The 18,358-nt window shown below is 50.6% G+C and overlaps 2 protein-coding genes across 2 annotated transcripts in view; both read left to right on the top strand.

Annotated features, from left to right (window-relative positions):
• PPARD (peroxisome proliferator activated receptor delta) overlaps positions 1-6,185 on the top strand; it is a 51,143-nt gene extending 44,958 nt beyond the window's left edge. Inside the window, exon 8 of the transcript XR_004000230.1 lies at positions 5,954-6,185. The gene's annotated coding sequence lies outside the window, so the exon portion shown is untranslated. The remainder of the gene's footprint in view (positions 1-5,953) is intronic.
• A 39-nt stretch (positions 6,186-6,224) lies between these two features.
• Positions 6,225-13,795, top strand: LOC115650836 (probable E3 ubiquitin-protein ligase makorin-2). Its single transcript, XM_030561294.1, has 8 exons — positions 6,225-6,469; positions 8,463-8,582; positions 9,514-9,818; positions 10,125-10,219; positions 10,852-11,060; positions 11,714-11,824; positions 12,021-12,153; positions 12,784-13,795. The coding sequence occupies exons 1-8, from the start codon at positions 6,396-6,398 to the stop codon at positions 12,937-12,939; spliced, it is 1,203 nt and encodes a 400-aa protein (XP_030417154.1). The 5' UTR covers positions 6,225-6,395; the 3' UTR covers positions 12,940-13,795.
• The last annotated feature ends 4,563 nt before the right edge of the window (positions 13,796-18,358 follow it).

Genomic DNA, 18,358 nt, shown 5'->3' with positions numbered 1-18,358 from the left:
ATCCTGAGCCTGTTGTGAGTGATCCCGTCTCCCACTGAGGTAATGGGAATGAAGGGTGCACAGCAGCTTGCAGAACTTGGCCCTTTACTACGCAGCTGGAAGAGCCCATGGGGAAATGCCCATTCAAACAAAGGGTGCTAATGGCCAGAGCTGTTGTAATAAACCAACAAGAGTGTCTGTCTGTCTCTTTTGAATGGAATTAGAGCTGGCTGCTCTGCTGTGTTACACGCCCCTGTGCTGCTGCTATCAGCGATTCTTTGTTACAGTGGTTACAGAGGCCTCTCTTTTGGAGCAAGAAGAACTGCGTTCCGTGTGTGGCCCTGGTACGTACGTACAGTGATGGCTAGGAAGGCCAAGGGCACCATGGGTTTGTTACTGTGCTGTGTAAACTTCTCACTTTAAGCAAGAGCATGGCAAAAACCCTCCCACTTTCCACGTTTGCTCTTCCACTCAGCACAACCAGACCCATTGCTAGTTGTGCTGTAACGAGCAGGGCACTTGCACAGCTCACAAGGCTTTTAGCCAAAGGGGGGGGAGTGGGTGTAAGCAACCCCATAAATCTTCAGCCAGGGCCCAATCCTGCTCCTGTCAATAATTCCTCTCTCTCTGGGCTCAGCTGTGCCCTATGGACGTTTTACTGTTGATTAAACTAGGAACAGGGGCAGGTTCATGTTTGGAGCAGATCCTCTGATTTCACTAAATAGTTTTGTCATTGAAACCAAGGAGGGAGAGAACGAGGAGTCCTTGTGGCACCTTAGAGACTAACAGATTTATCCGAGCATAAGCATCTGTGGGCTAGAACCCACTTCATTGGAAGCATGCAGTGGAAAATACAGCAGGAAGAGAGAGAGATGCAGAGAACATGAAAAAATGGGTGTTGCCATACCAACTCTAACGAGACTAATCAATTAAGGTGGGCTGTTATCAGCAGGAGAAAAAATAAACTTTTGTAGTGATAATCAAGTTTTCCAACAGTTGACAAGAAGGTGTGAGTAACAATAGGGGAAAAATTAGCATAGGGAAATAGTTTTTTGTGCTGCAGGCTTGAGCCTGACCTATGCAGATATCTGCCTGAGGCTGCAAAGAGCCTGAAACAATAGTTCTGTGTGAACTGCCCCATTCGTTCCAGTGGGTGCTAATGCCAATGTTAACCAGGAGTCTGAATGGCAACCTTTTTTCACTGCTCATCAGGGCATGTGGGAAAGGGGAGGAAGTGTCATACTGTATCTCGATGATCTGAAAATACAGGTAAGCCTCTAGGGGCTAAAAAGGGCACAATTGGCTTCATTTCCCTGAAGTTGAATTTTACATAGCACAGTAACAAACCTGTGGCGCCCTTGGCCTAAATGAAAGTCAGGGCTCGTCTACAGCGTGAGTTATTGCAGGGTAAGCCAAGGGCTGAAAACTACAGCATACTGGTATGCCATGCAGTAACGTCCCGCGTGGTCGCTGCTACAGCTAGTGAAAGTCCAACATGTGAAAATCCACAGAGACAGGTACTGTGCACTATGAAGAGGAGCTCTCGGCTTTGAAAAGTTTGGGAAGTGCTAACTGAAGGGATCTGTCTGTGTCTCTTCTATGGTGTTCCAGGGGAATGGGCTCTCTGTGGGGTACATGAGCTGATGGCAACAGCACCACCCCATCTGCAAAAAAAAAAAAAAAAGCCCTGAGCAGTGTTTTATGTTGCTAAAGGTAACTTAGGTAACTTTCAATCATTATGTAGCACTTGGCATTCGTATAGGTTTTGCAAATGCAAACTAATGAATCCTCCCAACAACCCTGTGCACTGGGGAACTTCTTAGACCCATTATAGAGTCTGGGAAAACTCAGGTAAAAGAGGTGAAATGACTTGCCCAAAGTCACCCTGGGAGAGTCAGTGGCAGGGGTGTTACACCTCCAGGCTCATTTCACTAGCTCGTGATGCCTCACTGAAGTTTTAGAAACCAGCACAACACTGTCAAAAGACAAGCCTGGGAACTTAAATTCACAGCTTTGCTAGGCACTAAAAATCAAGGACTGAATAAAGACACTGGATTTATGGCCTAGTGTAACAATCTGTAATCCACTAAAAACACGCATCACTATTTTTTCTTTTCTTCCATTTCTTCCTCTCCCCATGACTGGAGAGGTGTTAACAGGCCACTCCGCTTCCCCCTGCACCATTCCTTGAAAGGTGCTAACTACGTATGTTAATCTATTTCACCTTGTATTTAGCTAAGATCTGAAGAAGGGCTCTGTGTAAGCTCAAAAGCTCGTCTCATCCCTGCAGAAGTTGGTCCAACAAATGGTATTTATTCCCTTGTCTCCCTAAAGTTTTTAGAACTCAGTTTTTAGAACCTAGATCCTCAAAGTTATTTCTATTAATTTTGATGGACATTTGGTACCTAAATCCCTTTCAGGATCTAGGGTGCTGTGAATGGTTTAATGTATGGCCCTACTGGAGGTTGAGTGCCAGTTAACTTGGGGTATGGCTACACTTGAAATTTCAGAGCGCTGCCGCGGCAGCGCTTTGAAGTGTGAGTGTAGTCGGAGCGCCAGCGCTGGGAGAGAGCTCTCCCAGCGCTGCACGTAAACCACATCCCTTACAGGTGTAGCTTGCAGCGCTGGGAGCTGTGCTCCCAGCGCTGCAGCACTGATTACGCTGAGGCTTTACAGCCCTGAGCATGATAGTTGCAGCGCTGTAAAGTGCCAGTGTAGCCATGGCATTTAGCTAGGACGCGGTACGTTCAAAGTGCTTACAATCAAGGCCCTGCTTTTGCAAACACTTCCGGGGCATGCTTCAGTGCAAGCAGATGACTAGTACCATCAAAGTCAGTGGAGGGGGCTTGTAATTCCCTTAGGCCCTTTGGCACTACTTATGTGATAAGGTTAAGCAAACGTCTAAGGCCCGGATCCTCAAGGTATTTAAGGGCCTAACGCTCACTGAAATCAATGGGCGTTAGGCACCTAACGACCTTGGAGGATCTGGGCCTAAGGGTTTGCTGAACTAGGGCCTGGCTAATTTTCAGTAGTAGCAAACAGGCAGGAATAAAGTGCATGGGTCCTACCAGGCTGCAGCTTCAGGGATACACATACAATGTGCCTAGCTTCATTTTAATACACACAGTCATGCCTGTGATACGATGCAAGAATCTGAGGGCATTGCTGAGAATGCACAGATTGTAATGCAAGGTGTTGTGTCATGTTTTGCTTTGTGCCAGACCTGGGCTATTCCCTTCACAGACTAGTAGCCATCCTCTTACCCCCCGCCCCTCAAGCCACAGGGTTTTATGCCTACATAAATAAATGGGGACAAATAGCAAGTCTGATCTGAAAGGGTTTGGGGAGATAGAACTATAATGGTCAGGACAGCTGGGGCCCAAGGGCAGCTGCTAACAGATTACAGAACGGAGCAGAGAAAAGGACAGAGCCGAGTGTTCTTCACTGGTCTGTCCCTGGAAGCCATTATCCCATTTCCTTGCATTTACTCTGCTTTGTGTGCAGAAAAGGTGTGAAGCAGGAAGTGGCAGGGGCTAGAACTCTGCTCTATGTAGCCCCTTCCTTTGTGCTGTTGAAAATTCCAGGTTTCAGAGTGGTGACCGTGTTAGTCTGTATCAGCAAAAAGACCGAGGAGTACTTGTGGCACCTTAGAGACTAACACATTTATTTGGGCATAAGCTTTCGTGGATTAAAACCCACTTCATTGGATGCATGCAGTGGAAAATACTCCAACAAAAAAACTTCAGAAACACGCTCCAATGAGAAACTGCTGAATTGGAATTAATTTGCAAACCGGACACCATTAAATTAGGCTTGAATAAAGACTGGGAGTGGATGGGTCTTTACACAAAGTAAAACTATTTCCCCATGCTAATTTTTCCCTTATTGTTACTAGGGTGACCAGACAGCAAATGTGAAAAATCGGGGGGGGGGGGGGTAATAGGAGCCTATATAAGAAAAAGACCCAAAAATCAGGACTGTCTCTATAAAATCGGGACAGCTGGTCACCCTATTACTCACACCTTCTTGTCAACTGTTGGAAATGAGCCATCCTGATTATCACTCTGTTAGGTAAATAAAGCAAGTCCTCACTCACCTCTCCAGCACCCAAGTTCGTGCGGAGTTGGTATGGGGCACACAGTTCTGTCAGAGACCAGACACCAATGCGTTGATCAACGGGCTCACACTATCCTTAGCTCTAAAAGCTTTAGATTAAGTGTGGCCCCTTTATTAGGGGTGAGCATCAATATTTATACACAGAAGTAAACAAAGTGATTAACAAAAGATAATGGTCATGCATAATCAAGATTTTACAGGAAAAGCAAGTTAACAAGTAAATGCATAGAGATAAAGGCTAATGGCTACTTGAGAAAGGGGGTGTCATGAGTAGTTTGCAGGTCAGTGTTTTGTTCAAAAGGGTTCAGGAAGGATTATCCAGAGACAGCCAGTCTGGGTGTGTTTTGGCTCTCCAAAGTTCACCAAAAGTTTAGACCCAACAACTCCAAAGGTTTTTTTTCTTCTGCTGATAATAGCCCACTTTCATTGATTTGTCTCATAGCTGGTATTGCAACAACCATTTTTTTCATGTTCTCTGTGTATATATATTTTTCTACTGTATTTTCCATTGCATGCATCCCATGAAGTGGGTTTTAGCCCACGAAAGCTTATGCCCAAATAAATTTGTTAGTCTCTAAGGTGCCACAAGTACTCCTCAGTCTTTTTGAAAATTCCAGGGCTTCATATCAGTGAAACTGAAACTCAGGCTCTGTCTACATGTGAAAAAGCCTCCCTGAATGACGCAAGTTACACTGACCTAAGCGAAGCGCCGGTGTGAACAGTGCTGTGTTGGCAGGAGAGCTTCTGGGGCTGGAGTAGTTAAGCCAACGGGAGAGCTCTTTCCCGGTTTACAGTGATTACGTTAGAGAGCGTACAGTGGTGCAGCTGCAGCTCCTCTGCTGTAAACTTTCTTCTGTAGCCGTAGCCCCATTGAAATGCTTTCAGTTTATTTCAGTCCAACCTGCCTCTCTCCCCACCCAATAGACACTGTCACGGAGTCCCTGCCCAGATTAGGCAGCAAAGACTTGCAGGCTAGTCTGAGAACAGCATCCAGCCAAAACTGGGGGGAGGGATAGCTCAGTGGTTTGAGCACTGGCCTGTTAAACCTAGGGTTGTGAGTTCAGCCCTTGAGGGGGCCATTTAGAGAACTGGGGTAAAAATCTGGGGATTGGTCCTGCTTTGAGCAGCGGGTTGGACTAGGTGACCTCCTGAGGTCTCTTCCAGCCTTGATATTCTGTATTCTATGAAACCATTGTAAGACACTTGGAGTATGCACCACCTCACTCCTACCCAGCCCTGGGGTTTTATTACTGTATAGAGGCCAAGAGTGCTAGGTGCTGTACATACAGGGTGTTCCTGCCCCAAAGAGCTTACTGCCTAAACAGACAAAAGAAATATGAGAGATTAAGACCCAGCTCCTCAAATATATTTAGGCTCCCACTGATGGATTTCACTGGAAGTTAGGAACCTAAATTCCTTTGAGGAGCTGGGCCCAAGTGATTTGCCCTCAGTCAGAGTAAGGTATCTGTGGTCAAGGCAGAAATGGAACTTAGAGCTCCTGACTCCCAGCCCAGTGCTTTAGCCACAAGACCACCCTGTGATGATGCCTCAGGATCAGCATCCCCTGCCAGGATGGGGACACCCATGGTTGCTCAGCAGAAGATTCTGTCTTCGTTCCATTCTGTCCAACTTTTTGGTTGGATGCTGTTCTTGGACCGGCCCGGGCTCCTCAGTCTGTTTATGTCTATTTCACACACGTCCGCTGGGACATCAATTATTTTTTCAGTCCTTTTTTGTCTCCCTTTAATGCCAGTGTCAAGAGGGCTAGACATCCATGGCCCTGGTCTCGGTGTCAGTTGCAGTTTGAGGTACTAATAGACTCTGCAGGCTTTGGTTTTACAAGGATCTATTTTTACAGGGACATCAATAACATGTTGGATGGGGCCGCGGGGAGACCATCCTGCTTTCTGCAAGCATTGATTGTATGTACCAGCTGTCTGCAATGCCTGAGATGAGGCGGTCTTTCCCTCTGGGCTGGCTCTGGCTGCACTAGTTTGAATCAACATAAACCAAGTTCCAACCTCTCCAAGCACAGCAACGAAGGGGTTAAGCCTTGCGCGCTCGCCCATTGGCTCCGTCCTGTGCACCTACCGCAGGTAGCTGATCAGTGGAGGGGTAGGTGGGTGGGGAACATTCTTTACTCCAAACTAGTGGGCAGCTGGGTGTGTCCTAACCTCTCTGTCTTGCCAGTGGGCTAGGCCTTGGGGAAGGCTGGTTTAAACCCCTCCCCTTCCATAAAGAGCTCTGGAGGGGGGTGTGGGGGAGGGGAAGAGGCACTTTGATTCTGTGTTTGGGCGAGGATGGAGCCTGGCTCGCTGGTTGCAGCTGGAGGGGGTCAGCCAAACAGGGGCCCCTGCTCCAGGGTCCTGTGCAGGTAGGGTTTGGGGAAGGGGGTGGCCGCAGGTCAGCTCTGCAGGGGCAGAGAGCGATCCCTGAGCTGGGTCTTAGGGCCCAGGAAGGTTTGCGGTACTGCCCCTGCAGCCCCACCCAGACAAACGCCCGGGTGTGGAGGGAGGGCTGCAAACTGCTCTCCCCGATCCCCTTTTTGTGCTATGGGGCGGGAGTGGGCAGCAGGCGATTCTCCTGGATGGCTGCTCTGAAATGGCCCCCATACAGGCTCTGAAGGTAACACCTCGTGGGGAGAGATGAAAGGGGCCTGTGGGCAGAGCCACCATTGTCTGGCTGGGGCAGGCTCTTTGCAGCCCTGGAGGGATCCTCTGGTTGCCTGGAGTGGCAAAGGCCAGGACCCTGGATCTTACAAGCTGATTCTGCAGAGGCAGCAAAACCTACAGCAACTGCTGCGTCTGCTTTTCCTCCCCTTTGGGTTTCCCCACTGACCTGACTTCCCTTTGTAGTGAAACTTCTTGTGCTAATTTCAGGCACAACCTAGCTTTGCATCAGGCTCTCTGGATGGTGTCGTAAATAGCTCCATCTTCAAGCCAATCACGGGTAAAAAAAAAAAGAAAAAACAACCACCACCTTGTTTCCTGAACTTGTTTAACAGCCAAACTTCCTGGAGTGCTTCTCTGAAACTTCGGCGTTCCTTGCTCCCCACCTGAGAGGGGCTCATCCCTGGGGGAGGTCTGACCGGCTGCTGATTTTTTAAAATGATCAAAGCTCCATGTTACACCTTCCCCAAATGCTTATCATGTGCATTCCCAGCTCTCCTGATACCTTAATGCTCTTGTTACTGGAGTAAGCATGTGTGAGACTGGGACTCTCCATGGGAAAATGCTCTTGTGGGGTTCCCCTGCTGCCTCACCCAGCCTTAGGGTGACCAGATGTACCGATTTCATAGGGACAGTTCTGATTTTGGGGTCTTTTTCTTATATTGGATCTGATTACTCCCCCGACCTGATTTTTCACACTTGCTGTCTGGTCGCCCTACCCAGCCTGGCCATGCTTCTGCTCCCTGAATCAGATCTGCTGGGCAGTGGCCTTTCTCCAGCGCCCCTGCAGGTTTCCACCTGTCCCCTGCTCTTCCTCTGGGGGCTCTCTGACTCCCTAGCCGTCTTCCTCTACCCAGGTTTGGTTGGCAGTGGGTTCTCAGCACACACAGTGCTCTCTGTGTGCGTTGAGATGGGCTGTAGGCTGGGGAATGCCTCTGCTTGCTGTCAGTCATGGCATGTAACCGCACACCCAGATCAGTCAGGCTGCTGTACCATAGCTCTTTTCCCCAGGCTATGTGATGTCCCTATGGGACATGTCCACCCTCTGGGTTTCCAGTGCTCCTGAGCTGAGCTGCTGTCCCAGCCTTCTGCATCTCACTAGTGGTGGCTGCTGGCCCTGTTCTCTCACCCCTGCTGGGCCCTCACCCATGGGCTTCTCCTCAATGCACCCCAGACTGTGCAGCAGGCTCCAAGGCTGGGCGTCTCATGGGAGCCCAGGGGAGTTAAGTGCTCAAATTCTACTGAATTACAATGGGAATTGGGTGCCCAGTCCCTGTCGGCTCCCTTACAAATCCCAGCACCATGTTCGAGCTTCGCTGATGTGTGCAGAACGGCAGAACGGGGGAGCCGCTCCGCTCCCCCATGGCATGAGAGCCTGGCATTTGCTGCCCAACACTAGGGCATCTCACAAGGCTGAAATGAAGACCAACAGAGTCAATCTTGCTGCCAGTGTGGCCTCCGCTGAGCAATCATTTCTCCCCCCCCCAGGAAACGACCTATAGTTTGAGCAGCCTCCCTGGTTAGTGGGCTGAGCTGGGGGAAGGTGCTGAACTCCTGGGAAGTAAGGGAGTGTCAGGATGAGCAGGTGGACTAGTGGGAACTGTATCCATTGAGGTCCATAGGAAGCTGGTGTGCAGCCGGAGAGATGGTGGAGAGGTGGCAGCCTGTGAGTCCGTATGGATTCTGTTCTTCCTGCAGGAACTTTGCCCGTGGAGCCTGCAGATGGGGTCAGAATTGCCGGTTCTCACATGACCGGAAGTCAGCTCAGATCTGCAGGTATTTCCAGAATGGGTTCTGCGGCTATGGAGACCGTTGTAGGTAAGGACGTTGCCTGGGATGCTGCAGATCTGGGCTAGAGACCAAGGTGATGGACCCCTTAGAAATACCCTAGACCGGGGCAGTCAATTACTATTTATTTTTTTTGTCATGGTCCAGACTCTACGGCCCGTGGGCTGCATCAGGCCCCAGTTTGCCCAGCCCTGGTCTAAAGCAGTGGGGTGGGAGGTAGGGATGGAATCTCTAGAGCCTAGTCTAAAATGGAAACCATAATTCTCCGATAGGCTGGAGATTTGGTTAGGTAAGATGGGCGGGAAAACGCCTGAGCCCTGTTTCCCCAGGGGAGCTGCATGGGCAGAGGAATACAGGGTCCACTTCTGCTGCTGTAGATGTAGAAACATTCGCAGCCAAGAGGTGCAAGACCACTGTAGTGAGCCAGAGCTTGGAGATTGTAGCTTGTCAACTGCTGGAAGGCCTAGGTTGAGGTGCTTAGCCGTGCCAGTCTAGGTCTTTGTCGAGTGGGGACATGGGGGAAACAAACACTTCCTGGTGCTGAAGCTATGCTGATAAAACCCCCAGAAAAGTGCTAATGTGGTTCGGGGAGACGGTGTGCCTACACAGACAAAAAAATCTGCTGGCATATGTGGCGTGTACACTAAGGTTGTGCGAGCATAGGCTTTGTAGGGTAGATGTAGCCGGAGACTTCCAAAGCAGTGGAGGGGCTTTAGACACCGCTGCCATGAACTTTAATGGAAGAGATGTCTAAATCCTTTAGACTTGTTCTGAAAATCTCCGTTGTCATGGCTACAGCTGAGATGAGCTGTTCCCTGGTGTGTCTCTGTCTTGGCAAAGCTTCGGACACTGCAGTGGCATGAGATTCTGAGCGGAAAGGGGTGATCCAGTGACCTAACCGTTAGGAATGTTTCTCATCCCTGGGCCTCCCTGTGTAGCCTGTAACCTTTGACTCCTCCAGCTACCAGCACATCCAAGACCCTCCAGCCCCTGCTTGGAGCAGATGCGGCTCACAGCCTGCCTTATCGCTGAGCCGTCGGGGCTCGGAGCCAGCTGTCCGGCCAGAAGCAGCAGCTGGGAGCTGGGGAGGAGCCAGGCGTGGGTCAGAGCCCTCTGTCCCTAGTATGACACAGCTGCAACTGAACTTCAGACAGCTGAGCACAGAGTTCGAGGAGGAAGAGGAAGATAAAGAGACGGTCCCTATCCCCACGTATCCCCCAAACGGGGCCGTCGGCAGAGAGTTTGTCCCCAGGCAGGTCCAGCGTGGTAAGTGCTGCTGGCATGTTAACAGTGTTGAGAGGGAGGCTGGGACTGGCTGGGTGGGCGTGCCGTACGGCGCTCTAGCGTGGGTGGGGAGTGCTTCTGTCCAATGCACCTTACGTTTCTTCCAGCTGACTAGTCCTCCTGCTTGGAGAAGGTTGCATTTGCTCAGGCAGCTCTTGATGGGTCCCATTGGGGAGATGATATATGGAGCCAGGATCCTGCCCCAAGGGGCAGATTGGCTGTGCTTTTGTGGAAGGCCCTTTGCCCTGTGAAAATGCATCTCATACTAACTGTTGTGTTGCTGGTCAGGGTCCCGACCATGGGATCTGAGATTGCAGAGAACTTCCTTGGCACCAGAGGCTGCATCTAACAAGGCGATTGTCCCGGCACCTCAAACCCTAGAGGTGGGTGAGACTCTCGGGGTGGGGGAGAATATATTGCTATTCAGACATTCTCAACGGGATGCTCTTACAGTGTCTGTCTATTGTGCTTACCTGGCCCCCGTCACCATGGCATCTGAGCACCTCTCCATCCTTAATGCATTTATCCTCCCAATCCCTGTCAGGCCGGGCACTGCTATTGTCCCCATTTCACAGATGGAGAACTGAGGCACCGAGAGGCTAAGTGTCTTGCCCCAAAGTCACCCGGGGAGTCTGTGGCAAAGCAGGGAATTGATCCCAGGTCTCTTGAATAGGCTAATACACTAGGACCATCCTTCCTGTGAGTCCTCCCCCAGACACCCTACAGTAGATGGCTGCGAGCAGTTGTTTCTGTAAAGCAAAGCCGGTGCGATCCTCCCCCTCCTCTGTCTATGGGCCTGTTTGTTGCCTGGCAGGGGTCTGCAGAACACCGGCTCTTCCCATGTCCAGAGCTGAGATGCTGGCCCTCTGCAAAGCAGGGTGGCTATTCAGCCAGCCCAGAGCTGAGCACCGGGTTTTACTGAGGAGCCCAGCCTGGGGAAGATGAGGCAGCACAGCTCTGTGGAAGGAAGAGGGCTCTGTCTCTGAGTGCTCACTGACTATATTGCTCCATGCAGGCAGCTGGTGGGCTGGGAGCAGCTGCTGCTTCGGTGGGGGAGCTGCGGAGCGAGGACGTGGTGTGCGGCATCTGTATGGACAAGGTCTATGAGAAGGCCTTGCCTGAGGAGCGCATATTCGGCATCCTCCCCAACTGCAGCCACGCCTACTGCGTCGGCTGCATCCGCAAGTGGCGCAAGAGCCGAGAGTTCCAGAACGCGGTGATCAAGTACGATTACGGTATTTTTATTACATTGTGAAAATGGCAACGCTCTTCCAAGATCTTCGTAGCTTGTATCGCTTAGAATAAGCCTGTTAGAAGACAAGGCTCCTGTGTTTCATCAAGGAGTATCAGATGTGAAACCGCAGGAAGGGATTTAAGAAGCCAACTAAAAGAGTTCCTCCTACACAAGCATTCGGGTCTTGAGCAGTCCAAGCAAACAACACACGTTACAACAAAGCTTAAACTTGTTCTTCATAATTTAAAAACAGCAAAACAAAATCCACCTCCCTTTCCATTTCTTATAAGGAGTCTTGACATTTCCATCTCCTCAGTGTGATAGATATTCTTGCTTTGATCTGCTTAGCTCTTGGAAGTCCAGGGGCTCCAGGCCCTGCGCAGCCCAGGGTCCCTAGGGACAGCTCTGTCCACCATTAGGGACTCTTTTTCCCAAGTCCCCCTGTAACATTTCACGAATCCCAGTTTGGGAACCACTGGTCTAGAAGGAGGTAGCAGTGTTAACTGCTGAGGGGTTGGCCTGGAGTCGCTGATCCCTGGAGCTGGTGCTCTGCCAGACTGGCGGAACCCCCTCCTCTGCCCCACCCTCTCATTCACTCCTGTTGGCCGCAAATGGCCCATGCACACCGTGTCTTTGCCCACAGGGCCTGCCCCGAGTGTCGGGTCACGTCCAGCTACTTCATCCCCCACAAATACTGGATCTCTGACACGGACGAGAAGGAGAAGCTGATAGAAACCTTCAAGGCGCGGACAGGGTAGGTGGCTGGCTCTTCCGCTTGCTAGGATGGGGTTTGTGTGATGGGCTTTGCTGTTCAAAGTGCTCCCTTACAGGGATGGCCCTTGCTAGAAGGGTGAGAGGCTGGCTCTCTGGGTCTAGTGTTGGCAGGTACGTGCAGGAAGAATTCACCCCTGAATTTCCATCTGAGTTTAACATAACTCTAACTCTCCTAGGAAAATAAGATGCAAGTTCTTTGCCCGCGGCCGTGGCCGCTGTCCCTTTAAATCGGAGTGCATCTACCTTCATGAGGTCCCGGCCAGGGTGCGGCCCCCTCGACAGAGACGTCCACGTGGGACAGGCCCGGTGGTAAGCAAAAGCAGCTTGAATCTCTCCTAAGTTGACAGCTGTTGGCACTCGCCAGCGTGGGGTCGGGGGGAGACGCTGAATCCCGCCAGGCTAGCATTATGTTCTAGTTAAAACATAAACCAATGGTGCTACCGAGGTTTTGCTCTGGGGCCCTGATTCAGCAAGATCCTTAGGCATGTGCCCAACTTCCAGCACCCGCTCACTTCCACTGAAGTCAATGCGACTCAGTACTTAGCTGGATCCCCTGATCCAGCCGTGACTGTCCAGCCACTGAGCGCTTGGAGGCCAGTCCTGCGTGCAGCAAAGCAACTGCTGCACGTGCCCTGAGGAAGCGGCAGCCTCCTTACCAGGGGGATGGGTGGGTGAGCAGCTCTTGGCTGTTGCTCCTTACGGTTAATCTTTCCTGGCTGGTCCTCCCTCAACACCACGATGTCTGTCTCCTGCTAGTGGCTGTCAGGAAACCCTAGTTCCCCAGGGCAGATCTGTGGGAGATAAAACCTCCGTCCAAGTCCTGGCTGGTGAATAGGAAATACCACACGTGTGGCCATACCTTGCAGGGGGTGGAGTCGGTTCTCATCTTCCCCAGCTGGGCTAAGGGATAAGCATGTTGTTGTTGTTGTCCTGTTGCAGGCATTCAATCCCTCTCCCTCTGAGAGCTCTGAGGAGGACGACGATGACGTGTGCTTGTTCCAATGGGCTCTCACCTTTGCGCTGCTGCGGGGGGATATCGACGATCCAGACTACTGCCATGAGATTTTCCTCTTGGATTCCAGTGACTCGGACTAGAAATTCCACTGGTCCGGGCTTGACTCAATGGAATCGGGGTCACTCCATGGCTTGTGAACCTATGTCTTTTGGGGGAGGGGGGTGGGGGAAAACAATTGACTTTTTAAAATTTGTCTAGTTGTGTGTCTGGCAGGACTTCTAGTGACCAAAACCACTCTGCACAAGCTGGGAGAATGAAGCGCCGACAGTGGGAAGCTCTCCCATTCCACATGGTGGTGGGATGCAGTTACCATTGCCATGCTGCTCTTTCATCCATTCTGGGGCTGATGGGACTGACAGCTGACACATCGCGTCACTTTTCCACTTCCCTCCCTCCCCTCCGAAACGGCACCTCTCTCTATCTCCACGGGTTCCTCACCACCATGGCTTCCCAGCCTGGGATCTGGTGGTGTCCCCAGTCCTATGGTCTCTCAGCTGTCTTGTTGTAGGAGTAGGCTGTACGCCAGGTTTCGTGGTGGTCCTGCAGTCTCGGTGTTGTGGTCAGAGGCAGAGCGTGCTTGCTGCTGAGGCTGCTCTGTCGTGAAGGAGAGTCGGTTGAGCAGTGCTATTGGCCACAGCAGCAGGCAGTGTCTGCGTCTTGGCAGGTTGCTCTAGTATTGATTGCAGTGCTGCCAGGCATCCATAGCAGGCTTAAAAGGGGGAGCAGTCTGGGATTAGTGGGTGGGGGTGTTTGGCTTTTTTTATTGATACAGGCATCTGTCTCGGAGGTTTCATGGTGTAAGCAGGGAGCCCCGGCTCCGTGGGAGCTGGAAGTGTTGCTGCCTGGTTGTGAAGCTGCCTGTGCACATACTTACCAAACCTTTTAACTCTTTCAGAAGATGGAGACCATGAAATAAAAATCAGCTTTAAAAACTAATAGGCCAAGTCTCTTCTTCACAAACCGACAATGCTGGCTCTTCATTCCCTCCTCTGTCTCCTTCCTACCAAGAACCAGGCTGTTGCTAGCACCCATGGCAAGTAATGAGCTAGGGTAAGTGGCCCCTAACTACCCTGGAGCCCAGCACTTGAGCAGAGTGGCAGGGCTGCTGTCAAAGGGGGATGTAAGGCGGGGAGGTGGGGGCAGGGAGGAGTCTCTGCTTTCCCTTCTGCTTTACCCACCTTCCAAAGTAATACACATTGGAAAACATAATCCCAGGGATACACATAAAACAATGGGGTCTAATATTAGTTGTTACCACTCAAGAAAGGTCTTGGAGGTGTTGTGTATAGTTCTCTGCTCAATGTGCAGCGGCAGTCAAAAAAGAATGTTGGGAATCATTAGGAATGGGATAGAGAGAGAGAGAGAGAGTGTGTGTGTGTGTGTACACACACAATCCATGGTGTGCTCACATCTGGAACACTGTGTACAAATGTGGATGCCCCATCTCAAAAAAGATATATTGGAAAAGGTTCAGAGAAGGGCAACAAAAATTCTGAGGGGTATAGAACAGCTTCCATATAAGGAGAGATTAATAAAAGGGGGATTTCTCAGCTTGGAAAAGAGTTGACTAAGGGAGGATCTGATGGTCTATACAGTCATGACTGTTCTGGAGAAAGTAAATAAGGAAGTGTTATTTATTCCTCAGACCACAAGAAGCAGGAGTCACCAAAGGAAATTAATAGGCCGGAGGTTTAAAACAAACAAAAGGAAGTGTTTCTTCACACAATGGGCCGTCAACCTGTGGAATTCTTTGCCACGGATGTTGTGAAGACCAAGACACCTAAGGGTTCAAAAAAGAACTAGATACATTCCTGGGGGATAGGTCTATCAATGGCTATTAGCCAGGATGAGAGGGAGGGTGTCTCTAGCCTCTGTTTGCCAGAGGCTGGGAGTGGATGACGGGGGATGGATCACTTGAGGATTCCCTGTTATGTTCATTCCTTCTAGGGCACCTGGCATTGGCCACTGTTGGAAGACAGGATACTGGGCTAGATGGACCTTTGGTCTGACCCAATATGGCCGTTCTTATGTATGTTCACACTTCACATGGGAGCGTGGTTCCCAGGCTCAGGAGACATGGGCTAGTTCTGCTTGTGCAAGTGCACTAAACACCTGCCTGAATGTACGCAGGGGGCCTGGCTGGGTTTGTGCTGGGGGGCTTGGCCAAGCTGCCGACTGTGTGACTGCTGGTTACACTGCTAGATTTAGCATGCTAGCTTGAGCAGAACTAGCTCTTGTCTTATAAAGCTGGGAAGCTCTCTCCCCTCAGCCTCCACCTGGAAGGCCTGTGTATGTCCAGACAGTCCAGGCATCACTCCACTCACATATACTTAAGGAGCCCAGCCTGGCCTGTATTTCTGATGGTGGGACATCTAAGGCTAGTGTCTCACCACTGAAAGTTACTGGGATCCAGGACAGACTCTCCTGTCCCTCTCATGCCATGAGAAAAAGGTTATTAAAACAACCCCTGCTCTTGCCAGGGGGTCTGATGAGAAGTCTGTGCACAAGGCAATTGATTGTGAGCATGAACTGAGTTTGCTTGTCCCGTGCAGTCCATTTCATCCCCTAGGGGACAGGATCAACAGTGGCTGTGTCCCAGCCTTCAATAAAGTATGAAATGATCCGCCTTGCCCGTCTTCGCTGGAGCAGTTGGCAGAGCCATAAACACGTATCTATATGGCACAGAGTCCAGGTCCAGAGCCTCTGTAAAGGCAAAGGGAGTGGAAAGATAATGCTCCAAATCGCAAGTTTTGTGTGTGTGTGTGTGTGTGTGTGTGTGAGAGAGAGAGAGAGAAAGAAGTGGTAAATTACCTCCTATCCCCTTTAAACTGAGTGTGCTGAAGTAAGGCATGTTTCATTACGGTACCTCATGGGTTGGGCCATTGTATCCTACCAGGGCTGCTGTACCTATAAATACTAACTGCAGGGGTGAGCTACTCACTCATGACTAGAAAATGCACACACTTCATCTACAGCTGGCTTTGAAATGCTAAAGGGGAGCCATTCTTCCTTCAGGGCGTGGGCCTGTGCTCTTCTCTCCTGTTTGAACTGCAAACATGCCTCTCCCAGCACGGCTTGCAGGGAGCACTGGGCCAAGCTTACAGCTGCTCTACGAAGATGTAGCAGACGCTGCCCTAGCAGCTCTGAACCCAGCGAGAGCAGACAAAGTAAAAACCATCTGCCCCCTAACCACTACACAGACCAGGCCCTTCAAAGTTAAGGTTAAATATAAAAGCGATCAAAAGCTGGCACCAAATCATTGTAACTTCCTCATGGTGCTGTTATACGGGTGTTTTGGGCCCTGCTTACATAAAACCAATTTCTGAGGTGTGTCACTACAGGCTGGCGTTACAGTATTTCGCTGGGGAGGCCCATGTAGCCTTTGGAGGGAGGCATTCAGGGGATGGATCTTTCCTCCCTGCTGTGGGGGAACCAGAGTCTTTGGTATATTTGGAGGTTACAGGGATGGGATGGATCCCACTGATTCGTGTGTGGGTTGAGGGGAGGCTGCTGAGTCTAATGTTTGTGGCACTTCAGTGGAGAGAGAGAGAGAGCGAGCGTGTGTGTGTGTGTAGAAATTATCATGAAAAATGGGCTGAAACACACCACCTTTAAAATAAGGTCTCCCCCGTGCCAAGCAGTACCAGATGTCAGGCCAACTTCCTACTGGAGGACAAATTGGTGAGGTAGAACCTGAGTATATTTTAAGTGCAATTTATTTACCCTCTATACTCCAGCCTTAGCCCAGAGGTGCCCACAAACAGCACCCCAGCAATCCTCTCTGCCAGAACTCTCAGCCAGCCTCCCAAGACCTGTTAGCAGGCCCCTACTCCATTCTGGGAGATGATGTCAGAGCGCAAGCGTTCTTGTTGCTTGCCACAGCTCCTGCTGAAAAAATAAGTCCACCTCTACACCCCCAAACAAACTACACCACAGCACTATCTTCCAAACCGAAATCCTTCTCCTGCAAAGAAAAAGAACTGAGTGCATGTAACAGTGCCACCTGGTGACTTCTGTTCTATCAGTCGTCACGTTCAGCGCATCTGTTAAGTAACACAGCAGAGAAAGCAAGCCTGTCATTTAGATCAGTGGGTCTCAAAACTTTTTTACTGGTGACCCCTTTCACATCGCAAGCCTCTGAGTGCGACCCCCCCCCCCAAATAAGTTAAACATACTGTTTAATATAATTAACACCATTATAAATGCTGGAGGCAAGCAGGGTTTGAGGTGGAGGTTGACAGCTCCTGACCCCCCATGTAATGACCTTGCAACCCCCTGAGGGGTCCCAACCCCCCGTTTGAGAACCCCTGATTTAGACGGTAAGCTCTTGGTGGGTAAGGATTGTCTTTTTGTTCGGTTTGTACAGCACCCAGCGCAACGGGGTATAGTCCATGACAGGGGCAGTGATGTGCAGTGTGATACAAGTGCTGAATTTGTAACTGCTGGAATAAGGGCGATTTCAGACAATTGTGGGTGAGCTTGGAAATGTTTCATTGAAGTGCCGGGGGCCAAATCCTCCCCCCCAAGAGCCTTAAAGTCAAAGGTACTTAAACTCATGCACTGTGCAGATTACTAGCAGGGCCTGCGATTGCTGGAAGGGAAATATTTCTAAACGTCACCTTTCCTTTTTGGCGCCTTTGCTGCCCTGCAGTCAGCTTGGCCAATTCATGGTTATTCATTTTGCAGCAATGCCCCGAGCCGCCAGTCGAGATCAGTGCTCCAATGGGCTGGGCGCTGTACACGTATTAAAACAAGGCTCTGGCCCTAGATAAAGTGTTTCACAGCTACTCCCCTCTCTTTTCCTGCAACACCACACCTAGGGAGTGGGAGAAGAGGACCTGGCTGCTCCCCCAAGCCCTGGGAGCAGGGAGGTGAATAACCTCTGGAGCGGGAAAAAGGAGCAGGGGTGGAGCTGGGGCAGTGGGAATCGATGCAGAGGCTGGGATATAAAAAAAATTGGACATCCAGGAAGAGCCTGAGCCCAGAACGCTAGGCAGCTGGGCATGTGCACTGATCATCCTTACGGATTTCCCAGGCCAGCGGCCTCAACAAAGGGACGATTCTGAGAAAATCTGAACAGGTGGCAATGGGGGAGAGAGGGGATAAATAATTGCTGCATGGGGAGGGAGACTGATGTGGAGTTAGGCGGGCCATGGACTGAACGAATTATAATATGGGGGTTGGAGAGAGGCTGGAAGCGCCGACCCATCAGGAGGCAGCTGGGGCCAGACTGGCGTCACTATAAATTTGGGTGAATTCAAGCTGGCAAAGTCCGTGTGTGTTGCAGATGCGATTTTCAGAAATCAAGCAACCCTCCAACAAACACAATAGCAGTGCCAAACAGGTCTCAAGATTTGGGGGAGGGAAGGAAAGATCAGATTGTGGGCTCTGATTCTGGGTGGGCCATATGGCCCCTTTCCTGCTTGCCCCTGAAACCCCTTGATCTAAGGATGTAACGCTGGCAAGCAAGCAAAGGTTTCGTGTCCTCCCCTGGCATTT

Source organism: Gopherus evgoodei, chromosome 4 (assembly GCF_007399415.2).
Source record: "Gopherus evgoodei ecotype Sinaloan lineage chromosome 4, rGopEvg1_v1.p, whole genome shotgun sequence".
Classification (NCBI taxonomy): Eukaryota; Metazoa; Chordata; order Testudines; family Testudinidae; genus Gopherus; species Gopherus evgoodei.
This window is presented reverse-complemented; position numbering and strand designations above follow the sequence as displayed.

What these genes read in the sequence shown, in the direction of transcription:
- LOC115650836 (XM_030561294.1), top strand. Translation starts at nt 6,396, where the DNA reads ATGGAGCCTGGCTCGCTGGTTGCAGCTGGAGGGGGTCAGCCAAACAGG. An exon ending in CCCCAGGCAGGTCCAGCGTG is followed by an intron (nt 9,819 to 10,124) that starts GTAAGTGCTGCT and finishes GTTGCTGGTCAG; the next exon opens with GGTCCCGACCATGGGATCTG. An exon ending in CACGTGGGACAGGCCCGGTG is followed by an intron (nt 12,154 to 12,783) that starts GTAAGCAAAAGC and finishes GTCCTGTTGCAG; the next exon opens with GCATTCAATCCCTCTCCCTC.